At 41.7% G+C, this 26,199-nt stretch overlaps 1 protein-coding gene across 7 annotated transcripts in view; it reads left to right on the forward strand.

Moving 5' to 3' along the window:
* The window catches only part of LOC115371294 (CLIP-associating protein 1-B-like), a 65,958-nt gene that overhangs the window by 10,146 nt on the left and 29,613 nt on the right, over positions 1–26,199 (forward strand). For all 7 annotated transcript variants that reach the window (XM_030068558.1, XM_030068576.1, XM_030068566.1 and 4 more), the window contains exons 4-15: positions 603–706; positions 1,006–1,097; positions 1,668–1,743; positions 3,795–3,892; positions 5,338–5,408; positions 19,338–19,478; positions 21,433–21,509; positions 22,278–22,370; positions 22,890–23,035; positions 23,435–23,570; positions 24,144–24,214; positions 24,599–24,658. In XM_030068558.1, the coding sequence (XP_029924418.1) occupies positions 603–706; positions 1,006–1,097; positions 1,668–1,743; positions 3,795–3,892; positions 5,338–5,408; positions 19,338–19,478; positions 21,433–21,509; positions 22,278–22,370; positions 22,890–23,035; positions 23,435–23,570; positions 24,144–24,214; positions 24,599–24,658 (1,165 nt within the window). The remainder of the gene's footprint in view (positions 1–602; positions 707–1,005; positions 1,098–1,667; positions 1,744–3,794; positions 3,893–5,337; positions 5,409–19,337; positions 19,479–21,432; positions 21,510–22,277; positions 22,371–22,889; positions 23,036–23,434; positions 23,571–24,143; positions 24,215–24,598; positions 24,659–26,199) is intronic.

The following is a 26,199-nucleotide window of genomic DNA, read 5'->3' on the forward strand; positions in this document are numbered from 1 at the left end:
GCCAGATTGAGTTTAGTCCAAGCAGATACAATGTGCATATGGAGAGTTTTAGTAATGTCGATAGTATCTCATCTCTGTCTGTGCAGCAATGGAAAAACTATATCATTTTATATTTTAACCATTTAAAATTACATTTTTATGCAGATGTACTTACATTATGTGCAGTAATGGAATAGATATGAATTCCTACATTTCTAACTTTACAAGCAGCCATTAAGAATGAGGTAGAGGAGACATAGTGTCCTCACATTGATCCTGAATGATCATGCACAGAGCAAGAGATAAATTAAGACCTAAGCAGAGAGGGAGAGAAAGCAGCTTTGTATTTATTTCGAGAGCACTTACAGAGAACAGAGGAGAATAATTCTCTGGAGAAAAACCTGCAGGCAAAGTTTTTCATTATGTATCTTGTTGCTGTAAAAATTATTACAGACATAAAGGTAATGGAGTGGCGCTGAAGCGTTTCAGTGTGCAGTAAAACACCTTCCTCCCCTGTGCGGATCGTTGTTCTTGCTCTAACCAGCACACGGTGCAAACCGAGCATCTGCAGCCTCCGCCAACGTTTTACTTTCCTTTACGTTTTTGTCTCTGTGTCCCGTCAGTTCTGCCGAGCTTGATCGATCGGTTAGGAGACGCCAAGGACCAAGTCCGAGACCAGGACCAAGCGCTTTTACTCAAGATTATGGATCAAGCTGCTAACCCACAGGTAGACAGATGCACGCACATCCACACACCCATTCTCTAGAAATAACAGTCTGTGACATTTTCAGGTAAATGTCCATTTTGCTACTCTCTAACTGATGACACTTTCATGACCGTTGTTTTGAAATTGTGATATTTAATGGTGACTTCTGAGCTTCTCTTCCTGTTCAACCACATTGCTGAGGTAGATTTATATAGAAAAATGAGTCCACATGCAGTCTTGTCAATATTGCCAAATACTGACATTGTTCATGTTTTGATAAAATGTAAAGATGTGTTCTTCACTGTGTCGTCCCTTCTCAGTATGTTTGGGAGCGAATTTTGGGAGGCTTCAAGCACAAGAACAACAGGACCAGGGAGGGACTCTGCCTCTGCCTCATCGCCACCTTAAATGTGTAAGTAACCGCAGGAAGTTTAGAGGCTCAACCTAGAAACAAAAATCACACATTTCATTGGACATGCTATCTGCATTTTTAAAGCGCTAGTTAAAGGTTTTATATACAAATGATATAGGAAGGGGTCCGTTTAAAAGGCCTGATTATCCATTTGGGAAACTGGTAATTATTTTAAGTCCTTCATTTTCTGAACGTGAAACATTCCACTTGGTTAAAGCATTTTTCGATGGTGTTAACCAGAGATAAGTGCTTCACAGCAGAAGAGTTAGTGGCATTTGAGGGTCTAAGAGAGAGCCAACAAGCCATTAGTGGGAGAGGATTAATGTAATTATTAGTACTGTACTACTACTTTGTCTAATTTTGAAAATCTGATAATAATGGGTCGTAGTGAAAGCTGGTTTAAGAGAAGCTATAGAGAGACATTTATAATGCTGAGACGTTTCCGCCCAAAAATCCAAAGAATAGCTTATTTACAATGCTTGGACTATAGGAATTTGTTGTTGTTTTGCAAGAGAAGATGGACGATCTCTCATTTTTAGAGCTGAACTGGTTTTATTTATTTTTCTTCAGGTATGGATCTCAAAGCCTAACGCTCAGCAAAATTGTGCCCCACATATGTAACCTCCTGGGAGATCCCACAAGTCAGGTACGGCCCGCTTCCCATCGACACACAGACTCCAACTCATTCAGCTGTGCATGTTGTTTCTGTTCAGCACTGAACGGGAAAAGTAATTGTAGATATTTGTTTTTTTTCCATGTCATGATGTTTGCTGTTGTGCAGAATAATGTTGAGGTGTGAAGTAATGAGGCCTTGATGTTGCAGTCAGGTAGCTTAGCATCATCTGACTGAATGAATACTGACTGAAATCTTCATATCAAGTCTAGGAATTCAAGTACAGAGCAAGAAACTGAAACTGAAACTGTAAATGTGTCTGGGCTTTTCTATAGCTGTATTAGAGATCCTGGAGTGCCCTCTACTGGTGAATTGTGGCATTATATTTAAGTGCAGCTGGTTTAACCCCGTTCTTCTAAAGCTGGGCCATAAAACCAGGACCTGTATGTTCCCTTTTTTCTTTTCTTTTTCCCTTTTGCACTGACTTGCAGTGTGTGAGTTTAATCACAATGGGAAACAAGGCACTTAGCAGCTGATGGAGACACTGTAGGGATTAGACCATTTGGGATTGTGTCTCTCACCACCGGTCGCCTCATCTTCCTGCACCCACTCCCTCTGAGTTTGTTGTCCAGTGATAAACTGCGGCGGTCCATCATCGCCGGAATAGCACTTCCTCCCGACGACAGGAAGCCAAGCCCATGAGCTTCCCTTCCTGACCCCCCTCGCACACTCAACACATATTGCACAGAAACACTTGTCTCCTCATGTTTTGTGAGCCATCACAATTTGCATTACAACCAGATTACTAATTCTAATTTCTCACCTATTGGTCAGAGTAGACCAGTGGGTAAAGTTTAGAACAGAGGCAAGGAAACAAACTTGTTTAAACAAACAATTTACCTGCATGTGATTGCTGGTTGTAGCCATTTTCTATTCTTACTATAAGGCTTTATGCACTTCCTTATATTGACATTATAAAAAAAAAATGACATCCTTTTACATGCAATAAATGTTTTAATACATCTGTGTTAAGAGATCTTTTGCCTTTCAGGCCTTGTGTGGACTGCCAGCCCAAATATGCTTTTTGACAGAGCTAGATTGTATCCATATTGGGTTTAGAAAGTCTGGATGGCAAAAAAAAAATAACACTTGAAATGTGATTTTAGCGAGTTGGATGAAATTACATTTGGAGGTGTATTGAAATGAGATTCCAGTCAGATTCCTACAGATGTGTCTCAGTCCAGACGCTGTGGCCGCTCAAATCAGATGTCAGACTGTCTTTTGCTTCGCTTGCAACATGACACACAACGCTGATGTCAAATCCAGAGTGACAGGAGTGCCTCAGAGTGGCTGAGCAGAATCCATCCTGCTGCTAACAAAGCAGCACTGAAATAAACTGTCTGCTGGCACTCGGGGGGGGGGGGGAGGCCTCTGGACATTTCTGCTGCTTCTGCACTGGAAAGCTGTGTCACCAGCGTACATACACACTGACACCTATGTTGTTACCTTAGCAACCTGTGCAGATAGGTTGACGATGTCTTGACACGCAAATCCAGTCTGATCGCTTGGAAATAACACATGCAGACAGTCTGTCTTAAAGATCTGATTTGAGAGACAAGTCTGATTTGCCTGCAGTCTGAGCAAGGCCTAGAAAAGAGTGAAACCTCAGACAGACTGTATTTTATCAGCCTCTATTGTCCCTCTGTTGCTCCTGAAAATATCCAGCCCTCCTCCCCTTAGCCCATGATGTGTATAAGGGTATATTGTGTGACTTTCCAGGCCCTGATGTTAACTGTTCAAAATGCTCCAGTTTTAGTTTTATTTTGTCTCTTGCTCTTTTCTGAAATGCAACATGATGATGCTTAATCTCATTATTTTACAGTTATTCAAATATTAGATTATGTTTTACTTGCACAGTGATATAGTAGGAGGTGATGAGACTTGACGTTGCAGTGCTGGAGAGAAAAGTCTCTCAGGAGAGATGTGGCACCCCAGCGGAGTGACGAGACAGTCTCAGTGAAACAGCCAGAGGTGTGTGGAGATTTGACTGAAGCTGTGTGTGTCTCTCTCTCTGGGCTCTGTAGGTGCGAGATGGGGCCATGAACTGCCTTGTGGAGATCTACCGTCACGTGGGAGAGAGGGTGAGGATGGATATCGGAAAGAAGGGTCTGCCTCAGTCACGGTGCGTTCACATTCTCAGTATGTTGCTTGCTGCATGGATTTATCACCTGCTTTTTACAGAACAACCGGGAAAAGTCATTCAATTTGAAAATGCATTCTCCAGGTCTTAGAAAGACGCTGAAAAAGTTATAATTTAATAAATGTTTGCAAAATTCATGGAAATCTGACTGAAGCAGCATCACGTTGGTTAAAAATGGATTTGACCGAACATCTATCCATTGTGTGCGATGCATATTGCAGCAGGGAGCAGCAGTCTGCACTGTTGAGTCTATGTGGAGCTCCAAGAATTTTGCAAAAGGGAAATACAGTGACCTCATCCACCAGGCATTACAGTAGAAGTCAAACAATCATCAACCAGCAGGAGGCTGGTGTGCTGTACATCCAGATTCCAGGAAAGAGCATGATCATGTTCCAACTGCATGAATTTAGAGTTTAATTTAAGAATAATTTCCATGATCAGTTAATGCTGATGAGTGTATAAAATATCAAAAATAATTCAGTACTACATTCAGTACAGCCATGTCATTCAGCTTGCAGTGAGGCAACAAAAGGCATAATGACAATAAAAAGCATTAAATTAAACATTTAATAACACTTAACTTTTAATAAAAAGTAATACAAATACCTGAAATAGGCCTGTGAATGCAATAAAAATCCCCACGGTAAGCAGGGATGAATAAAAGTCAGATACAATGCATATTAACTAGGATGATGTGTCGCTTACTTGAAATTGTGAAATTGCTTATTAAGTCTTTTTTTGCTTAGAGGAGCAGCCAAATGAACCAACCTGTCCCTTTTTATATTGATATGAAAACAGAGAAAGAGCAAGCAAATGTCAGAACTTATGTAAAACTTACTGTAAAAAGCAAATGTTTGGTATTTTTTCTTGATAAATGACTGAAATCAGTGTCCATGCAGAATGTTTTTAAAAGTGTCACATGTTGGACAGCTCCCACTTCACCCAGCTCTCCACCCAGGAAGCTCCTGTTGTTTTCCGACCTCAGTGGCTGGTTCACACATCCAGTCATTTTAATTATTTAACAAGCCAACTAGATTTTTACAGTAGAACCGAGTTAGTTAACCAGTGTCTGGCAGAGTCGACTAACTTGCCAGCAGTGAATTGTATCTGCGGCCGGTGTTCCCAACATGATTATTAGTGTTTGTTCCAATAATATGACCCGGCGGGCTTCACAGTAGCCCATTGCCGGTGTATTTTTGGATGCAGTGACACCGGGTATGATGAGATATTATTTTGGCCTATTTAACTGCCCTCAGGAGGTTCACCAAATGTCTGAAATGAGCCAGTTTTTCTGTAGAAGAGTGACTGCAGACTTCAAATACTGTTCTTTTTTTTTGTTTGTTTTCTACTATAAATATAGTCCATCATAAAGTCTCACTGAAACAACATTAACCTGCACTGATTTGTTATGTTTCCTCCCTTCACAGGTTGAATGTCATCTTCAGTAAATTTGATGAAGTCCAAAGATCAGGGAACATGGTCCTGTCACCAGTTTCAGGTATCTGCTGCTTCACATGTTGTTTATGTGACTTTAAACATATATTTTCAATTTCACCAGTGTGATTTTGTGCCGTAGCCACAAACAGGTAAACAAAGCAGTTGGGGGCATTCAGTAATTTATACTTTTATTGATATTTTATTGGTGACTTACAACAACATCGACAGGTTTCGCAGAACTTATGGTGGCCTGTAATTGTCTTAATTACAAAGTTGGATTTCTCGTCTTTGAGGAGTTTGAGCCTGAATTGTGTCTTTGTGTGTTTTAAGACACAAAGATGAGGAATAGATCAGTAAATCGATGATGTCGTTTGTTTTGCGGTTATTGGGTCACTATTTCAGTTTCAGTTTGGTTTGTTTTGTACATTAGAGAGGAAAAGAAAACACCATTTCTAATGTTGTCTGTAGTTTGTCTTATTTAAAAAAAAAAACAACCGTTTCATTCAGATATTAATGTGGTGTGACATTATATAAATTGGCCATTCCCTGCCCTTTTCTGCCCTTTTTTGTAAACAGTCAAAGAAAAGAAGTTGCAAAAGACTCTAAACCCTTGTGTATCCAACATTGTCTTCATTCACTCAGCACAGTGGAGATATTTCACCTTGTGTTGGTTTCCTCTGGGTGTAGCGGGGTGTGTTCGCTGTCTTTCACCTGGACAATGCAACCCGAGCCTGTTGCTTTGTGCTGTGGAAGCCGATTAGCTTTCAGCCACTTCACTGCAGGAAAAGTGACCCTGCTGCACGGGGGCAGAGAGGGCTGACAAGGAGCTGTACCCAAGTGAAAAACAGCTCCCGTTCCCTCCTGTTTCACCACCTCATAACTTTTAATGAGGAGTTTTTGAGGCATTGATGCTTTATTGGTTAGGACAGATTGGAAGAACAGAAAAAATAGGGCATATATTGGGAATGTGCACTGTAGAGGGACTTAATCCACAACTTCAGACTGCCTGAGCTGATGAAATGATCCAAATAGTAACAATAAAAAAGACCTTAATCCACAATAATACAATTAACATCATTTGCATTGAAATTTGTTGAGTGTGTTGGAATTGCTTCACAGGCAGAACGTAGGGTAGCACAACACTGACAGCAAAAATCATCACATTCTTTCCAAATTGCTAACTGCTTATCAATTATTTAACCCACTGTTTATAATACATGTAGATGTGTACCAAGGTTTCTGCCCAGAATTTGTTACCTCGAATGCGTTTTTCCTCCAAGAAAATATTACCACCTTGTGCAATTCTATAGGCTACTTGGAGTATAGTGTTACAATATTGACGTGATCTTTAATAAATAGTGCATTGCTTGTAGAAAGTTGTCAGTCATTGGGATAAATTATCCCTCCTCTGGCACAGCATGGAAACCTAGGCTGAGTGACACTGGATCCGCCTTTTGGTCTTTTTAACCTTTTGTTTACTTTCCCCTGAATCCCCAAGCCGAGTTCGATCGGCCTCTTCCCTGCAGTCACGAGGCTCGGCTTTCATTGTGAGGGGCCCATCATTAAGAAACAACCCTGATTTCTAATCGGGTTAATTTGGCATGACATGACGACATGGGATCTTTGTTGTTTCCGCACCGTGTTGTTTTTTTAACCTTTTTTCTGAAGTTAATATCATTTAGGAAGGTTCATTGACAGCTCAGTTCCCAGACAATGTGTCTCTTCACATTGGCTTAATTCACTCAATAGGTTGTTTTTCTTTTGAGTTAAGTGCGTAAGCTTCTCAGTGCAGTTTCCCCCTAACCTTGTGTGTCTGAAGTGAGGCTCCCAGCTCGCCACCAGCAGCCACTTCAAAGAGAATTTGGACGTCAGCGCAGTGACAACTGACAGAGCCATGAATGTCACCTGAGTCAGGGAGTGGAAAGCATCACTCTGGGAGGGAGGGAGAGAGAGAGAGACTGAGAGACAGAGAGAGATTGAGAAATCAAGAAAGCAAATGAGAATTCAAGAGAGAGAGAGGGACTAAAAACCATGAGAGCTTGCGAAACAGTGTTTGACTTTTGATATTCCTTTAATTTTTTGTAATTTATTTCAAAGTACGAGGTTTTTTTTAGATACCTATCTAAAACAAAAAATTTTAAAAATACATGCGTGCAAAACCCTACCAGGAGACTTTGAGAGAGACCGAGAAATAAAAAAAAATCTCAAAATCCAAGAAAAACTGACAGACTTAGAGCCCCAAAAGTCTGAGCAAGAGCCTTAAAAATGGAAAGAGAGACTAAAAGAAACAATAGGAAGAAAGACTGACAACGTGAGAGAGACTGAGAAACAGAAGCTGTATAAAAAAAAAAAAACCCCAAGAGACTAAGATACTCAGAGAGAGGAACAGAGATGGAAAAAGAGAGAAAAACCAAAGAAGAGACTCAGAGAAAGAGAGGCGGAGAAGCAGAGAATTCAAGAATTTGACAAGAGGAAACTGTGCAATAAATAGACAAAGGGAGGAAAACGAAAAACCAAAGAGAAACAAAGCAAAAGAGAGAGAGAGAGAGCTCTTACTCTTACTCCAACAGTCCCAGGCTCTTATTTTGTAGGAGGGGCGTCTGCTGTCATCCCTACAGTCACAAGACCAGGTTGGAGGGGGGAGGAGGGAGAGGTACAGGGACATTGCAGTGCATCAGTGGTGGGACGGTGTCAGGACGGCACTGTTTCCCCTCCACTAGATCGACCAGCTGTGTGTGTGTGTGTGTATGTGTGTGTGTGCGTGTGTGTGGGAGGGATTCAACAAGCCCTTTGCCTGCAATGACCACAGGAGAGGGAATCGTTTCTCTGCATCTTTGCTCGTTCATATTTAGCCGTCCTGATCAACCAAGACCTCGTTATCTTAAGACGATTGGCTGAAATCGGAGCGGGCCTCTTCAGGTAAATCCGTCAGGTGCAAATAATCATTTGTAGTTTTGCTCTTTACAGATGAAGGCCTTCTGAAGTCTGCAAAGTATTTCATGGAATGTAGCCTAAATACATTAAGGATCATGATTCTGAATGCCATAATTATCTGATGCTCAGTGAGGAATGTAATCCTGCTGTTTTGCTTTGCTTGTACCTGTAGACTTGACATAAGTCGTGCATGAGTATTGCTTAATCACAGTTGTTATGCTAAGTATGATGCTTAGTTCATGAATTTTAGTTTTGATTTGAAGAATGGCGTTATTTCCCTGTTCTTTCAAGAGTTATTTCCAGCTATTTCTGGTTGACTTGTGGTGTGAAAAAAAAACAGACCAGGTGTTTGGCATTTCCCACCTCTTTCATTGACAAATCTCTTGTTTTAACCTGCTGTTCTCTCCATTTTCCTCCTTAAATTGTGGCAAACTTGTGTCTTAAAAGTGCTTGATGAAGAAATCAGTCTTCTCTTGAGGTCTTTGTTGAACCCCTGGATAAAGCTTGGACAAAGATCCTGATACCACTTTTTTCACGAGTGATTTTGAAAGCTAAACTCTCTGTAGCTTCTGATACTGATTAACCTGATCCGTAGCTACCGCTGAGCTCGGCTGAGTTTGATCATTAGTTTGGGTTTAGTGGACAGTGATAGTAGGGACATAGGTCGAATCCACTCTTCTCCTTTTTCACAGATTTAACATTGTTTTGTGTGTTGAGAAAGACAGAAGAGCAAGCGACTTTGTTTTGCCACATTATGTGTGACTTTTGGTGTCGGATTTTAGTAGTCTGACACGCCATGCCAGGAGTTGACCCAATATCTGATACTAGCTTTGAATCATTCCCGAATAAAGCCCTGCTCACAGGCCAGAGGTTTGTGCTTCATTCTGCTCTGCACTTGCCACTTTGAGCTTTTTATTGTATGTGTGAAAAAGCCGACAGATGAAGTCAACTTGCTTTTACTTCTGAAACATGCCAAATGTCTTTAGTGTTGTTGAATGTCCAAGTGAGCCTACCTGCTAGTTTTGATAAATAGCTGCGTGGCCATATGACGCACACAGCCTCAGGAGGTCCCGCAGCGAGGTGTTGAGAGATGAGGGGAGGCGCTCGGTGCCAGCAGGACTTGGGTTGCACAGCTAGCAACCTTTTGAATAATGCAGTGGGAGTGGAAACGGCGAGGCCCAAGCCATGTTTTCCTCACAATATTTTATCTCAGCAGGGTGGAAAGACCTCTTAAACGGTTTTTAGACTACACAGCAATAAAACTTGCCTCTGAAACCAGCACCAGTGTGATTGTTTAAGGGAGGGCAGCAGCTTTTCCAGCAGGGTTGACCCTTCCTGCTCATTTACTGGCTGGGCAGCTGCCAGTCTGCATAGCTTTCTTTTGTGCTCGCCCTGCCAGAAACCCTGGAGTTCTTTGAGAAAACCAGAACTTCTGATTTGTGGCTGCTAGGGCTGTAGGTTTGTTAGTTTGCGAGGATCTTTTAGTGCAAGCGCTACTACACATTAGGTTTCCGACTAATATGGGCTCTGGAAATTTCAGATTTATAGTGGAGATAGTTGATATTTTGGCCAAAATCGTCATGCCACATTACCCCTGGAATTTTATCCTTGTTAGGGTGGAAAAATCCTCTGGAGCAGTATTTATACCATGATGATGGGACACAAAAATTCTCAATTTAAACGCAGACCAATTAATTTTTTTTTTAGAGTGAACCATTTTTCAAGGCAAGTCAACCAACCAAACCTCTTCACTGGAAAGGGAAACCATTTGTTTCATTTCTTACTTAATGGGAAAAACGTTGTCAGCACATTGTTAAATAATTAACAAATAAAAGTCCAAATAAAATAAAATAATTTCAGGTTGTACAAGCTCGTTTATGTAACTGTAGTCAGGTTGGAACATCATCATGCAGACAGTAGACAACATAAATAGCTGATAATTGCTATTTAATGAGGGCAGCGTTGACATATTGCTCCATACATTACAGTTCTTTGTTGGCGATGCAGAACTTGTGGATTCGTAGCGCCAGGCTTTATTGGTTTGTTCTGCTCAGCTGGTCTTTGGTCTGCTTTTAGCACTGGTTACACAAGCTTCCCATGCACGTCTAGAAATGTATGGAAAATGGCATCCGATACTATATAAATTGCTTTTGCTTTTCCTGTCTGGAACGGCAAATTGCATAAAAAGTCAGGGAAAAAATATTGCTGAGTCGTCATATGACTGATTAGATCCACTGTCATTTCATATGTGACATAACCGCTCCTGTGAAGAATAATCTCAGAGTCCTACAGCTCAGTCCTACCCCTGTCAACACAGTCAGATGATATCATCTTATTTAACATTGATCAAAGTCTTACGTATCAGTAGATGAATTAAGATTGGGGAAAGGTCTGGCATTTGAAATGGTAAACGTCTAGGAGCCGTGTGTCTCCGCGGGCAGCACTTTGCAGTTGTTCATTTGTTAAATGTTTCTTGTGCCTCTGATAAACCAATTTGTACTTGTAGCTGCTTGTGGAACAGAGCGTCTCATTGTTATAAAATGCCATCTATTTGATCACTTGACGTAATGTCAGCAAGTGGAATTATGCCAAGACGCTATCACAGCTGGAATGGATTCATAAAAGCTGAACTTAATATCTGATACTGATCCCTCTGATCCTTTGCTGTTACTGAGCTGTGAAGACTTAAATCCATCAGTCTGGGGTCAGCGGGTAACCCTGCTTTTTCTCTCTGAGTCACCCGCTGTAACTGTAGACTCTTGTGCACTGATTCACTCAAGGTAAATGGGTGTTAATGTGGTGAGAAAGTTGTGAATGAATGCCTGCTAATTTGATGGGAACGTCCCTCCCTCTGTTGTCCCAGCAGACTGTGATGTGTGGGAGAAAAAGGCTTGGGTGTTTCCTGCTTGGCGCTCATTCATTCAGCCGACGAGAGGCTTAGCAAGGTGTGGAGCATCTCAGGTGGACAGCTGAGCGTCTCGTTTCCCCAGGGGTCACTGTCGGGTTCAAGTCCAACGTCACCTTGCAGCTTCAGCTGCACGCTCAATGGCAAAATGAGCGAGTCTTGGTTATTTTGCAAGACACTGCGAGCACAGTTTTTTTTTAGTCCCATTGTTATGTCTTGCTGGGGGCACCCTGAAAGAAACTCTGATTTCTCAGTTATTTACTTTTTTGTGATATATTCACTGGGGTTGGATGATATATCGTTATCATATTGTTATCTAGATATGAACATGCATGATATTAATATCTCAGAAGGCAATGATCTGGATGACATCAAATTTAGGGTTAGAGGTTAAGTTAACACAGTGATTGGTCCTCTCTAACCAGTAAAATACTTTGTGAAGTAACTGCAATTCCTTTAGCAACTTGCCCAACTGCTGCCGCTCGACATGGTGATTTTAATAAAACTCAGACGCCAAACAATGCATAATAGGTCCGTGTATCTTTTGGTCATTTGATTTTCCTTTCAGAAACGGGTTTTAAAAAATGAAAAATGATTGGTTACTTGATTTTCATTTTAAAATACAAAAATTGAAAATTGAAATACTACCATCCATCCCTTCAAATTAAAATTGTGTTTCTCTCCCAAACTGATATCTGATTGGGTTAGGGTTGGGGTTTGATCTGCCCTCATGGTTTAGGCTTGTGAATGATCCTTCTCTGCACAATGTCCTGGCCAAACATCCTGTTTCAACAGGAAATACATCAAATCAAGAAAGTAAGAGTCCATTTTATGGGGTCTTTAAAGATTGCCATTACCCAATCCACCTGTCAAATGATGATAAACCTGTGACTGTGGCTGGAAACAGAGACAGGCAGACATAGCCTGTGCTGCTCTGGGTTTCGGACAAAGTAAATATGAAGTCCAGATTCAGAAATTTATTACACATGCCTTCTGTGAGCTTTTCTCCCAGCACTCTTGTAGTAGTCTTAGACCGTCTCCCACGCTTTTTTCCCCTCTTTCTTCCCAGCTCAATGACGCAATACTTTGTGCCACTAAACGCCTCACCTCTTTGCAGTAATTTTCTGAATTTGCAGCAGGGGGATCAGCTGTCGGGTTTCATTAGGGCCTCTGCTGCTTCACACTTTGAGACGCTGCCAGGTGGCGAACTTGTGACTTGGCATCCAGATGGGACGCACAGTTATGGCCAAAATGACTCACGGTTATTTCACTGTACATAGTGATCATGTTTATCAGTCAGGGTTATTAGTCTTTTTTTGAATTCGAGCAAAAAATACTTTCTTGCACCCTTGGCATTTTACATCAACGTCTTGTGAAGCAATTCTGAAAATAATTCTGAAAATTAAAATTGAGATATAAGATGATGAATGGTAATTGTGCTGCAGCAGTGTCCAACTAGTTCAGGTTTATTTGATGTGGATTCACTTCAGGTGGAGATCAAAACCTGAGCTGTGTGTAAGAGAAGCCCCACTTTTCATACATATAACAATAATAGGAGTCCTTTTGTTACTTCCTATTGGATACCTCATTGATCCTCATAGGGAATTTTTCTGTTTGCTTTATTTTTTTTTAGTTTGGGATTCAGTGGTTTGTTCAAGGAAAGCTTCAGCAGGATCAGCACTTACCTTAAATCGAGTTGTCTGAAGGATGGACACTCTATGCTCTAAACCACCTTGGTACCCATTTATTTTTAAGTTTTCGCCCAAGGTGTCATGAAAATATATGAGTGACTTATTGTGATTACACGTTTCTACTCGCCTGCAGTGCAAAAACATTAATGAACTTACAAACTAAGTCATTTTATTGAAAAACAAAATTCTCTCCAGATGGTTGGGGCTCTAATTCGTTAACTCTTGGTAACTCTGACCTGCTGACTGAGTGAATTATTGTCCACAGCAGCTGGACTCTGGATTAGTTTGGTTGTAGAAAAAACTGCAGCTGGGACTCATAAGACTAAGACACATACCATATTGTAGGGTGTCATTAAAGTGGCCTTCAGGGACCTTCAGAAAAATGAGAGCTGGTTCAGTTTTGCTGTTTTTTTTTGTTTGTTTGTTTGTTTTTTACTTCAGCAAGTTATCAGTATAATAAAAGGAAGTGAGACTTTTCTCACTATGACTTGACTGTAGTAATTGTACAAATCTATCCTAGACCATATAAAAAAATACACACATAGCGTCTCTGCAACAAATATCATCACAAATGATTCTCGTGCATCTTTTCATTCGTCCTTAATCTGCACAAGTTTGGGATCACATGCCGTAAAACAGTCATGCTATGGATTTGCCTCCAGTTCAGCATCTCTCTTGCGTGTCCTTGCCCTGTTTTCTATGCTTTCCTGTTTTTTTTCCCCCAATGTGTACAGTCAAATAACAAGAAAAACCCAAAGCAAAACAGGAAACAAGGCTTTGTGATATGGCTGTAACTGTCAAGTTGAATACTCATTCAGTACAGTAATAGCTCCATCTTGTGGACAGAGAGGTTTTCTCTGATCTGATACAGTATCAACAGGGTGGGAAATGAATGCCACCAGCCATCAGTCTAATGATGGTAAACATTGGCTTTGACTCATATGTGAGTCTGCCAGTATGTTTGGCATGTGACTGGTTATTATTTTTTGGATCCACTGTCATTTAAATTTACATTTAGGTGCTGAAATATTCAATTTAAACGGTGAATTTTGGGATTAACCAGAGGAATTTCGTTTCCTGAGTTTAATTTCAGCGTTGCATTGATGATTGCAGTGTGTGCGCTTGAAATTAGTTTGATTCAGGGCGAGTGTAAATGCTTGCGTCTTGGATGGCTTTCAGACTTTGCGGCTCCAGATTTTGGCAGGATGAAAGACGTAATGCTGTGACGTTAGTATTCATACCTGATTTGTCGTTACAGGTGGATATAAAAGTCAAGCACCACACTGTTGACTGTGACATTGGCTTTTCTGTGTTTTCTTGGCTTGCTCGGGTTCTCTCTTGCTTTTTCTCTTCACTCTGTCTCCATCTCTTCTGCAGTAAATCTAACACGTGCAGATTTTCAATCAAGCCTAATGCATAGTATAAAGGGATGTGTGTGTATATAAAGTGTAGACTTCCCTATATTATATTCTATTGTATTTCATCTTGAGAATACAATTTGTTGGCCAAGGTTTCTCTTAAGCACCACAGTAATCCACTGAATGCAGTTTCTTATAGATTTTTTCAAATTGTATTTGAGATCAGGCCTCATTAAGGGTCACATTTTTGGCTCTGTATTCATGTTGGTACTACATTATGCATTACAAGAAACTGCCCATTTAGAGCAGTGGTCTATTTTCTATTTATTTCATATATTTAACATTTTCTGTAGAAATGATCACCAAACGATGAATGGGATGAAGATGGACAAATGCTACATGGTGCTGCATACTGCTTGTCATGTTTTTTTATATATACATACATGTATGTGTATATATGTACATATATATATCAGTGACAGAGGAGCAGTCTGTCATGGTGACATGTTAGGCTGGGCCAGCCACCATCCACCATCCTTCCCCATTCCCTCCCTTCTCTCTCTCTCCTTTTCTCTCTCTCTCTCTCTATTCTCTCCTCCCCCTCTCCTGAGTCATGATGACATCGTAGCTGTCCCTCATCCCTGACTCCGCCCACAGGGCCCGCCTCCAGGCTGGATGTCTGGGTTCGTCCCCTGTGCGACCCCTCCCTTCCTATCAGTCCACCCCCCCTCCTCCCCTCCTTTCCCTCTCTCCATCTCCTCCCTGCCTCCATCCTGGTCCTGAGGTGTCACTCTGCTGAGGGAGGAGAGGCAGGCAGGCAGCGGTCTGTCCTCCGTCCTCTGTCCTCTGTCCTTCTCACAAACAGAGTGTGTGTGTCCGCTGAGAAGAAGCAGAGGACAGAGTGTGTGTGCTGGCAAAAGGCTCCCAGAGGACAGTGTGTGTGTGTTTAGAAGAGGAAGAAATTGTCTCCAACGTGTGCAGCCTTGGAGGCAGTGGCGAGCCGAGCCTGCAGCACGTGCCGGTGGTGCCTGACAGGGGAGGGGGAGGCAAGCGGGTCGACTCCCCTCCCTCGTCTTCCTCTTCTTTCCTCTTCTTTTCTGGGAGAAAAGCGAGCCGGGACCCCCGTGGAAACAATGTGAGAGGCGAGGAGGGCTTGTCCGTCTCTCTCGCTTGTTCCTCTGCTCGCCTTGCCCCTGCCTGCCTGCCTGCCTGCCTGCCTGTCTATCTGCCGGCATGCTGAGGAAGCTGGTCTGCCGACGGATCTGCTCCTGTAAGCTGCTGCCTGTCTTTCTCTCTCTGTGGATGCAGCGCTGCATTGAATGAGGCTTGTTGCAGTGAGAAATAGTGGAGATGCTGATCAATGATTTGTGCAAAGTGCCAGGGATTGTCTTGAGCTGAATGGCAAGAGAGGGAGTCACCTCTTTGAAGAAGAATGGGGAGGACGAGGAGGGGGGATTGGGTGCAGCCTGGTGTCACAGTGGCTGTAAATAACAGGGAAATACGTTTTGAGCGTCTCAGGGTTTCACGTGTAAACAGAGCAGGGAGGTTTCCTGGCCTGCTTAAGCTGAATTTGTATGTGGACAGTCCCTACAGGATGTGATGTAACTACCTTGTTGTCTTTGCAGGGTTAAGGTCGGCTGTGTCGTCGTAAGTTGTAGAAACAGGAAGGCTCAGCTTGTTTCCCAGAGGACTGAATCTGTCTGCTTGTGAGAATTGTGAGATTCAAAATTCATTCTCTTTTTCTGTTGTTGTTTTTTTGTTCAGCTGATAAAGCGGGCTTTCTCTTTGTTGATGGCATTACTGTTGATGGCAATACTTAATATGACACCTAATGTTGTTTGGGAATATGCTTGCTAAACACATTTTGCAACTTGTTATATGAATGAGTCTTGTTAACCCCTGTGGCTTAGTGTATGACATGAATATCAAATTAATAAGTCATTTACTCAATCAGTCTTTCACTGTTCTTTTAGTAGTAGGAGAGCGCCTACCTAGAAACATTTTGTGCTCGTCAGAAGAGAGAAGGAATTGGGATTTCACTGGTGTTACCAAGTTTAAATGTAAGCCAAAGCAGGCCTTCTTTGGTTTCTTCTTTGGCAAACACAGCAATCTGTTGCGCACCTTTTTTTAGAATAAGTTCCCTTATATTTCAGTTTGCCATAAACCTCCAGGGTCTTTGGATTAAGCGCTTGATGCATGTTGAAATCTATTTTTGTTGAAGGGTAGATTCTGATAAGAGGAGTGAGATTTGTGTATTAAGATTACCCTACATTTGGGAGAAACATATATATTTTTTTCACTTAAAATGACTTTCATGACCCTTAGGGCGTGACCTGAACCTGTTAAAAGTTTATTGTATAATTTCAAGAGTCCAAAGACATGCCTGTCAGGTTTACTGAAGGCCATAGGTGTGAATATGTGTCCAGGGTGCTTCCATACCATCTGCCCAATGCATGCTGGGATTGGCTCAAGCCTCCTGTTACCCTGATTAGGTATGGAAAATGCATAGATGGATGTATAATTTCAAACATACTGGGTATTCTTCACCCTTGTGTCGAACAGTGTTTTTGCACGTGTTATTTTTGTCAGAGAAAAACTGACTTATTAATGACCTGTTGGGCTTTCTTTGGTTCCCTGTGTTGACAATAACAGCAGGAAAAAGGATGATACCAGTTTTGCAGAGCTCCTGCAAATTCCAAGCAATACAATTTTAGTTCCAGTCAGTATTGCATTGAGAGACATTAATTTTACTGTACAACTGAGTGTCACACTGTTAATTTAGATATAATCAGTTGTTCTCCTCAAGCAATTTAATATCTTGTTTTAAGACGGCAGGAAATCATGTTCATGTGACTCTTGGTGTTGAATTTTGAAATTATCTGGTAGCGATTCCAATCTCCGCTGTCTTGAGATAAGATTGAACTTTGTTGATCCTCAAAGGGAGATCGGGCCTTTACGCGACCAAGGAGAGGATTCATAGCCTCACTGACTATTCTTAGATGTTTGCACTAGTGTCCATGCAGGGTTTACACATGTTGACATGGGTTGTGATTCACCATCCCCCTGCCGCGCTCCTGTCATGTCATGCTGACTGTGAGACGTCCAGTGTGTGAGGTGTCATCATGCGCTCCTCCGCACGGTCACCTTGCGTTGATCTTGGGAGGAGGTGTTGCACAGGGCTTTGATCCTGCACATTAGAGAAACCTGCAACCTGGTGCCACATGACGGATGGCTTGGCTCCCTGCCCTGCTGCTGTGTGTGTGTGTGTGTGCGTGCATGTGTGTGAACTTTGAATAATTAATGATGATTGATTACTCGCCAGGCAGATTCCTGCGCCCAGGGAGACTCACGTGGCTCCTGCTCGCCCACCGCAGGAGTCACTCCCACTGGGCTGCACCTCCTTGTTGGGAAACTTTTTTTTTTTTTTTTTTTTTTTTACCTGTAATCATTGAAACAGCACTCCATTTCAAACTCAACAGCAGGCAGTTTTCAGTAGATTCACCAAGACAACAGAGAGCTCTTTTTTTGGAAAAAAAAAAAGACAAAATAAAGAAATTGTGAGTAAATAGAAGTAATATAGTACATAAAAAATTAGTTTTCACTTGCCTTCGAACTGGTATGTAGGGCACTAGTGAAGCTATCCTCTTTTCATTGTTTTTGCTCTGCTGGATAATGACTGGCTGCTCCCAGTGCTTAACTATTAGCCTCCTGCCATTGGGTAGATATCCCCTTATTTAGCTGTCTTTATAAAAATAACCACCTAAATCCACTTAAACACGGTTATCAGCAGTTTTATATGTGTTGTTGTTGGAAAAGAAAAATGCACTTTCAAATTACTGAGTGCACAGTTAAATTATTCACCCAATAAGATAACCAGTGACACTCTGAAAACCAAGTGCAGAATATATTGCAGTGGCCAGCAGCTTCTCTGTCATACATGATAATTCTGGGGCACAGAGCCCAGCAGTGACTATAGCATGAAGGAAAAAAATGTATTTTGTGGTAACAACACATTAACTCAGGCACACAGCATGCATTTTGCATGCATGATGTACAAAATATTTGCTGGTGCTGCATTAAAAGTGTGTAAAAAAGATATAGAACATGCCAACATAATAAATTAGTATGCAAGGCAACTGCACCCACATTAACTACACTGACATTTTGTGTTGGAGAGCTTGTTGACTGATAAAATATAACTTCTCTCCGTGTAGCGCCTTGATAACTCATCGAAAAGTGAAGCCAAATTTAATCAGCTAATCTATGATTACAGACTCTCTAAAGCCTCCTTCAACTGAGTATCTGAGTCTGAATTCAATCTTCAGTGGAATCAGTTGCTGAAGGAGCTAAATTGTGTACTTGCTTAAAAAAAATGCATGCACATTCAAGTTGTTAACTGTTTTGCACAAACTCTGAAAAAGTCCACACACAATAATGAACCTGAGAGGCCGGATTATTCAACATGAGGGCACAAGGTCAGTGTTGTTTGCTTGTAATGCCAAGTGGTGCCCCGGACATATAAATACACTTAAGTTTTAAACACCTGTGGCCAGACCTGGGCTCTATACCAGGGAGAAAGGAGTGTACTGTAGACCTTTAACACTGCAGATCACTGGAGAAAATGCTGTGTTTCAGTCGGGTTGGAAGATTGTGACATTGATTAATTTGGAGGTGAAATATGTGCAGCAAACGTCTGCTAATGTGAACCATGTAACCTGCTTTTTATAGCAGGTACTCCTGGGTAAAACAAAAAAAGGTGTGTAAAAATGTGGTGGTGTACAAGTGGTAATGGTCACACACATTGTACTGTGCTCCCTGCAGTTGTTGCTGGATAGGTTGTTGGGCTACTTGGGGTTAATGTCAGCTGAGCGTCAGCTAAAAACCGAAAACATCCAGCCTCTGTCACCCGGCGTCAGAAATTGTTGAGGCTCATCAAAACGTGTTGTGTCTGAAATGTTGAGCAGTAGGAGGCCGGCCCCCCTGCCCGCATTGCTGGGATGCTCGGCAGCGTCGATTCTCTCTGCTGTTTAAAGGTACTGAGGAGTCATTGTTCGGCCGATGACCGGAACCCTCTGTCTCTCCTCCTTCTTCTCCTCCTCCAGATAAAAACTTTGAGGACGATGACTCAGTGGACGGCGGCCGCTCCTCGTCCTCGTCCAAAGCAGCCTCGGTGTCCGGGAGGAAGACAGTGAGCATGGGTTCATTTCGACGGCCCGGCTCCACCTCCAGCGCCAAGTCTGCAGGTCAGAGCCTGACACAAAACCTTTTCACAAGTCGCAAGCCCCGTTCACCATCCAGCTGTCAGGAAACGACATCTGAAATATTCTAAATTCTTTTAAAAGTTTCCACCAGCTCCGTTTAAACAAATTAGTGGGGCAGCACAATTAATCTAAATCATATCGAAATCCCAGCTGCAGTTTTTTGATAAAGGTTAAATGTGACAGTGTGCCAACATTAATGAAGACTTGTGGAGCTGCAGAGACACCCTGGCCTACAAATCATATTCTCCAGAAAAAAATCATGATGCTTTGCAGACCTTAGCAAAATCACATCATCCTCTTTGTCCTAGCTTTTTCCTGCTAAAATGAAAATTGTGATACAAAAATGATCATTCCGTCTAACATTGCAAATATTACTGCAATCAAAATAATTGCAATATGATTTTTAACCATATCATGCACCCCCATACGGTAGTAATGGTTATTTAAAAAACAAAAAAAAACAATGGATGTCTTTATTTGAGCTGGTGGTTGACATTTTCCAGACTTTTCACGATGCCCAAAGCCACTTTTGTAATGTCGTTAGTGACAATGAAATATTTGTCATGGTGATAAAACTGTGTTCCCATCTGTGTTTGTCACAGAATTTCATTATCAACACGACACTCTGCCTCAAGTGAATGTAACCATGTTTCTGTGAATGTTGTCAACGTTACCATAAAAAAAATACTTTTTGTAGGGTTTCCCTGAACTAGAGTAGCTGCCTCACAGTCTATTTTTGTTGTTTTCGAAGCTGATTTGACAAGTTTATGTGGTCACTTGATGCTGCGTTCATGCCAGTGATTATTCACATGTCATGAACGCAGCATCATCACTGGCACAATGCTTTGACTGTTCAGTGCCACAGAGTCAAAGTGCTCACATGTTTAAAGCCCTCATCAAGACATCATCAGACTTTGCTGTCTCTTTATCAGCTTTTTCACACTTCAGCAGACACACCGAGTGACACTCCGTGCTCACTGAGCTTTGGTCTTTGCGCGAATCCAAGCGTTGCAGTGTCAACACCAAAACTGTGAAACAAATACAACAGACAAACCTGCCAATCCCATCATAACAGTCTGCTGCCATACTGGGGGAGCTAAAGCACCAGTGTGACTTCCTGCTCCGTGGCTGCACATGCTCACTGGGCTATTTAAAACATTTTTGGGACTGACTTATTGATCGAAATTTCTCCTTTTTGTGTCTTGTATTTGAAATATAAACGTCATTCTCTATACTCGGTAAATAATCAAGATTCAAGATTTAAGATTAACTTTATTCTTCAGACTATTCGCAGGACAAATGCACAGCAGGATGAAATTATGCTGCATCCGACTCACGATTGTAATAGAAAAATTCTATAAAAACTGACAAAAGTCTAAAAAAAACAATAAGTTAGTGTCCTGCTGATGGTTGAAAATCCTGTAATTCTTGTATTCGCCCACAGCAGGATTCCACATGACAAAACAAGCTTTCTCTTGTGCATTCCTGAAAGTCTGTGCAGTGTGGTAAAGGTATGGAAATTGAATTTGATAATTTACAGATTTAAAAAAAAAAAAGAAGGACAAATATGGAAAAAGTCCTCAAACACACACGGCTACTCATTATGTTATTGTGCACCCCGTGAGCATTTCACAAAACCTTCCAATCCAGTCAAGAAAATGATCAACATGTATGGATTTTTTACAAATTGAATGTACTTTTTTAACGTCAAGTTGAAATAGTCACTGGGCTGAAAAGAGGCTTTGAGTTTTGAGACTAAGTTAGAGAATGGGCTCATGTCGTTGGCTGTTTTGGATCAATCTCAACTTCATAAATTTGAGTTCCTCTCTCCACTAAAGATACATTTTGCATCATCTTGGGTCGCAGGTTGTTTTTTTTCCTCTCCAGCAGCAGTTTGTCTGGTGTCTGGCATTCACTTGCCTGGTTTTGTGTTTAGGGAGAGATGGACCGAGCGCCGGAGCCGTGGACGAGGAGGACTTCATCCACGCCTTTGAGGATGTTCCCACCGTGCAGGTATGAAGTCTCGTCCAACCAGGCTCATTAAACGCCTCATTAAACTGCCCCCTTTAATGCACTCAGGCAGAATCACTTGAATACCAATAAACACACACTAAACATACAAGGATTTTTCCTTGATGACATACAACATCAACTGTACACAGAAAATGGTTTCATATTCCCCACAAGGGTAACACTTTATAATAACAATGGTTATTTACAGTATTTGGATGGCTATTATAAAGTTGGATTTTTTAAAAAATATTTTTAATATAGCTGTTGAAGCTAAATGAATTATTATAGGCAGTAGTTGCAACTTTATAACGGCCATCCAAATAAGTGTTACCTTTCTTTTTGGGTCATTATGTACAGTCAGATGCACACTGATACCACATGACAAAATGTGCGAAACTGCATGGAAAATTTGCATTTTGTATTTTCATTCACTGTTGCACCAGCATGACACATTTTTTAGTCAAAGTCTGATGGTTTATACCTTTTAAATCTTAGGTTTTTGTTTTCTGTCCTTGGTTCAGATTATACTCTCTCTTCTCTGCCCTGTAGCTGACCCATATTTTCTGGTGTCACAATGTGGGTCAGCTTGAGGTGTATTTATGCCACTGGGCCTTGAATGGCGTTCTCACCTGCCCAAAGTAACCGAACTAAAAGAGTAACTGCTTTGGTTTGAGGAAACCTGCAAAAAGGTGCCCTGATATATATCTATCACATCTTCTCTGCATTTTTTTGTCTTTAATTTCTCCTCCCATCCCTCCTTTTCTCCAGATTTACTCGAACAGGGAGGTGGAAGAAGCCATGACGAAGATTCGAGACGTGCTGTCAGATGACAAGCGGGACTGGGAGCTTCGAGTGGCGGCTGTAAGATATCAAAGTGTCAAACTGTCTTAGCCTCTTAGAAAGTGGGTGCAAAATTGACATTAGACTGCAGGAAAATGCTCTACCAGCCACAGGTAACAAACCAACATTTTGAATTAAAAAAGGAAATCAGGTTGGCTGCCAAAATAGTGCGTGTTGCTCAGGATCTTTGGATTGAGGCTGGTGGACCCCAAAATTTAATTTCCTGCTGTGCAGCCCACATTGCATTAGCCATTTTGAATTTGCTGTAAATGTTTTCCCAGCAGTTGTCAGATAGCCATCGATCTTTTTCAAATGTGATATTAAGCTTTTAAAATAGCAGCACGATACGGTGCCATATATTAGTCATCACTGTTCTGTTAACGCGGATGTGCGTCATTAATTTGATGTATCAGTTAATTGTAAATGCCGCCATGATTGATTGGTGCGTTCATGTTCCACAGGTTTTGGTCATTGGATGGTGCAGTAATTGATGGGTTTAATAATAATAATAATAATAATAATAATATTTCTCTCCTCCAGCTGAAGAAGGTGCGTTCGCTGCTGCTGGCGGGCGCAGTGGAGTTCGATGGCTTCCCTCAGCAGCTGCGCCTCATGGAGGCCGCGTTCAAACTCTCCGCCAAGGACCTCCGCTCTCAGGTGGTGAGAGAGGCCTGCATCACTCTGGGGTAAGACAGACCTCATCTGTGTGGCACATTTCCCTCGACCAAAAAGGACATTCAGTATCACAGAATGATCACTGCTCAGTATTAAAAAAGTGATTGCATCATTACTGTATCACTGTTTTGCAGATAAAAAGCTCGAGAGAGGAAATTGCTCCATTAATATTAAATTGTGTTAAATGACCCATGGTTAAAAGTGGATTTAGGATTTGATGCAAAAATGAGATATTCACAATTTAATACATGTATAATCTAATTTGATAAAATATTCTATGGCATGAAATTTTAAGATATTGATTTAATATTAGTTTTTATTCTGTGTCAGTTTGATTTGGTGTTCTCCACCTGTGTCTTTGTGTGTGTTGCTGATGCAGCTGTATCTCTCTGCTCTCTCTGTGTCTCCAGCCACCTGTCGTCGGTGCTCGGCAGTCGCTTCGACCACGCAGCAGAGGCCATCATGCCGACGCTCCTCAGCTTGGTCCCTAACAGTGCCAAAGTCATGGCCACGTCCGGCGTGGCCGCCATCCGCCTCATCCTCCGAGTAAGCAGCAGCTTCCTCCGCTCGGGCACAAAGATACTGATCAAACTGAGTTTTTTTTTTTTTTTTTTTCTGTTTCCATAGCTGAAATTTAAAATCCATCATGAACATGGGCAGAACAAGCCGGGAAAAAACTGTTCCCTGCTGTGATTTATTATGCTTTACTTTAAACTTAAATGCCCTCCAGGCAGCAACATGATGTTGTTGGCAATTTGTTACAGCAGGAAAGATGTCACAGGCAGCTTCCTAAACAAGATATTCCGGTGCTCCGCAAAACCTCAGGCCTGCAAGTCAAGCTGCATGTCAGAGAAAAGCTTACGCCGTTTTCTGACTGAGCAAATCACAAACGCTGCTGTCTTAATTTCCGCACAGTCACGGGAATTTTTGGACAGAGGTGAAAACGAGGCTGTGGAAAAGACTGTGTAATTAATATCACAATCACAGCATTCTGAAACTGTCCGTTATGCTAAAACCATCCAGCCCTAATTAAGAATTCTCCTGCTTAGCTGAGTAGACTTGAGGTGTGTTTAATCTCGGTCCTGCCGCAGTTTGACTCCCGTTTCCTGTGTTTTGCAGCACACACACTACCCACGTCTCATCCCCATCATCACCAGCAATTGTACCTCGAAGTCTGTGGCTGTCAGAAGGTGAGAGATCCAGTTGGTACATGTTTTACGTCAGGCATGTCATGCTGTAGTTTTTTTTTTAATGGCTTTGGACACAGTTCCAATCGGCTTTGCGATTTCTTTTGTCTTGTTTCTCTGCTATTACGTCTTCAAGGTCCCTTGAAGTCTGCACTCGAGTCTGGACAGCCTGATAAAAGTGTGGAAATTGAATTTGAGCTTTTCAAGGTCTTGATACGTTTGGATACACAGGATAATATGCCGGACGACAGCACATGTTGCAGACTTGTGACATTGTGAAAAATGTCAGGCTATGGAGTGACACTGCCGGTCTGGCAGTCATATAATGAAAGTCGTAATTGAAACAGGATTTTAAAATGTGATATGTGTTGTTTCCTCTCTTTCCAGGCGCTGCTATGAATTCCTGGACCTCTTGCTGCAGGAATGGCAGACCAACTCTCTGGAAAGGTAAGAAAGATTATAGCTTCGTCCTGAAAGTCTGGTTTTACTGAAATTTTGTAGACTGAAGGTGTAGACGATGTTTTTACCGGTAGTTCTTAACTCACAATTTGACAGTTTCCATGTCAAAAAACGACAGAGAATCTTTGTTTTCCTCAGGGTTTTCTGCTTGGCAAGGTGGAAAATTCTTTGAAACGGCTTTTTAGTCATAGTGGTTTTCACTCCTGTGCTATCAAGGCTGAAGTGTCTGCAGGTTTCCGCTGAAAACCACTGATTTAGACTATCACAGGACACCAAAACCCAACATTAAAATACATGGCAATGATCTATTTTTTGCGGTGGGTTGCGGTGGTTTTTGTAGTGTAGTTTTTAATATTTTAAAACGACAAATACTGACCTGAATGATTTGCAAGCCATGAGAGTGTATGGGCCTAATGTTAGGTATCCACCAAGCATGTATTAAACAAATACATGTGCTTTACGTTAGACTTATCATGGCTCTTGCAGCTTTTGAAGATCTTTAATTGCAGCATTATTTTGCTAAAAGTTGAATTATTTTTAACTTTGGGCACTTGATGTTCTGAACGCTGAAAACATGTTCAGCTCTCCGTTGTCTGGGAACATGCGGCCTCTCCACGGTTAACAACAAAAGAAAAAAAAGCCAGCGCTATATTGTGTAGAGAAAATCCCAGTGGAGATGTGACCTAAATTCTACAAAGAACATCAGTGTAATTAACTCTATAGACTGAAGTGCCATTTCTACATGTGTGTTCTTAACCAAAGTCTAAACTTTATTGTTTGAGTTAAGCATATACTTTGACATTAAACATAGGAGTTGACCCAGATTTTGATTTATGGTTGGAGAATTTGTCTACTCAGCCAACAGTTTTCGGCTTTGGAGTTTATCTCTTTGCTTAAACTTTAAAACTTTGCAAGGAAAATGGTGAATATTCAAATCCATCAGACACTTTGACCACCGGTGAACAACATCTAGCGCTCTGCCCTGTCTCGGCCTCTCGTTGGTTCATCCTGAAGTGCTACACAGCACCTTGTCAGGAAATGTGAAACCGGCGTGGTCAAGGTCTAGCTCAGCAGTTTCCATGGCGATGCCAGGCCGATCTCTGCCCGTCTCCAAAAGGCTCATTGTGTTTCTGCCTGGCTGCTTCCTGTTGAGCCGCCAGGGAGAAACCCGACCCGACCCTCTCGTACCAAGAGACCTCTCCGCTTCTCATCGATCAGTCCTGTGGCCAGGATGTGTGTGTGTGTGTGTGTGCGCGTGTGTGTGTGTGCATTTGGGTTGCAGTCGTACTGTTTGTAAGTGATGATACAATTAAGAATGCCAATCTTTAAAATACTGAACACTGATTGGACCCGTGCATTTACTGAACAGAATATGAAGAAGAGCCTTTTTTGTGAACCAGCTTTTTGCAGTGTATTTAAAGACAAAGTCAATAATAATATAAAAAATGTAAAACAGATGGAAGCTCTGGCTTTTAGTGAGTTAATGCCCATCAGAGCCACAACATATCACACAGTGTCATCGAGTTGGA

The sequence above is a fragment of the Myripristis murdjan genome, chromosome 2, assembly GCF_902150065.1.
Source record: "Myripristis murdjan chromosome 2, fMyrMur1.1, whole genome shotgun sequence".
NCBI classification, from domain to species: Eukaryota; Metazoa; Chordata; class Actinopteri; order Holocentriformes; family Holocentridae; genus Myripristis; species Myripristis murdjan.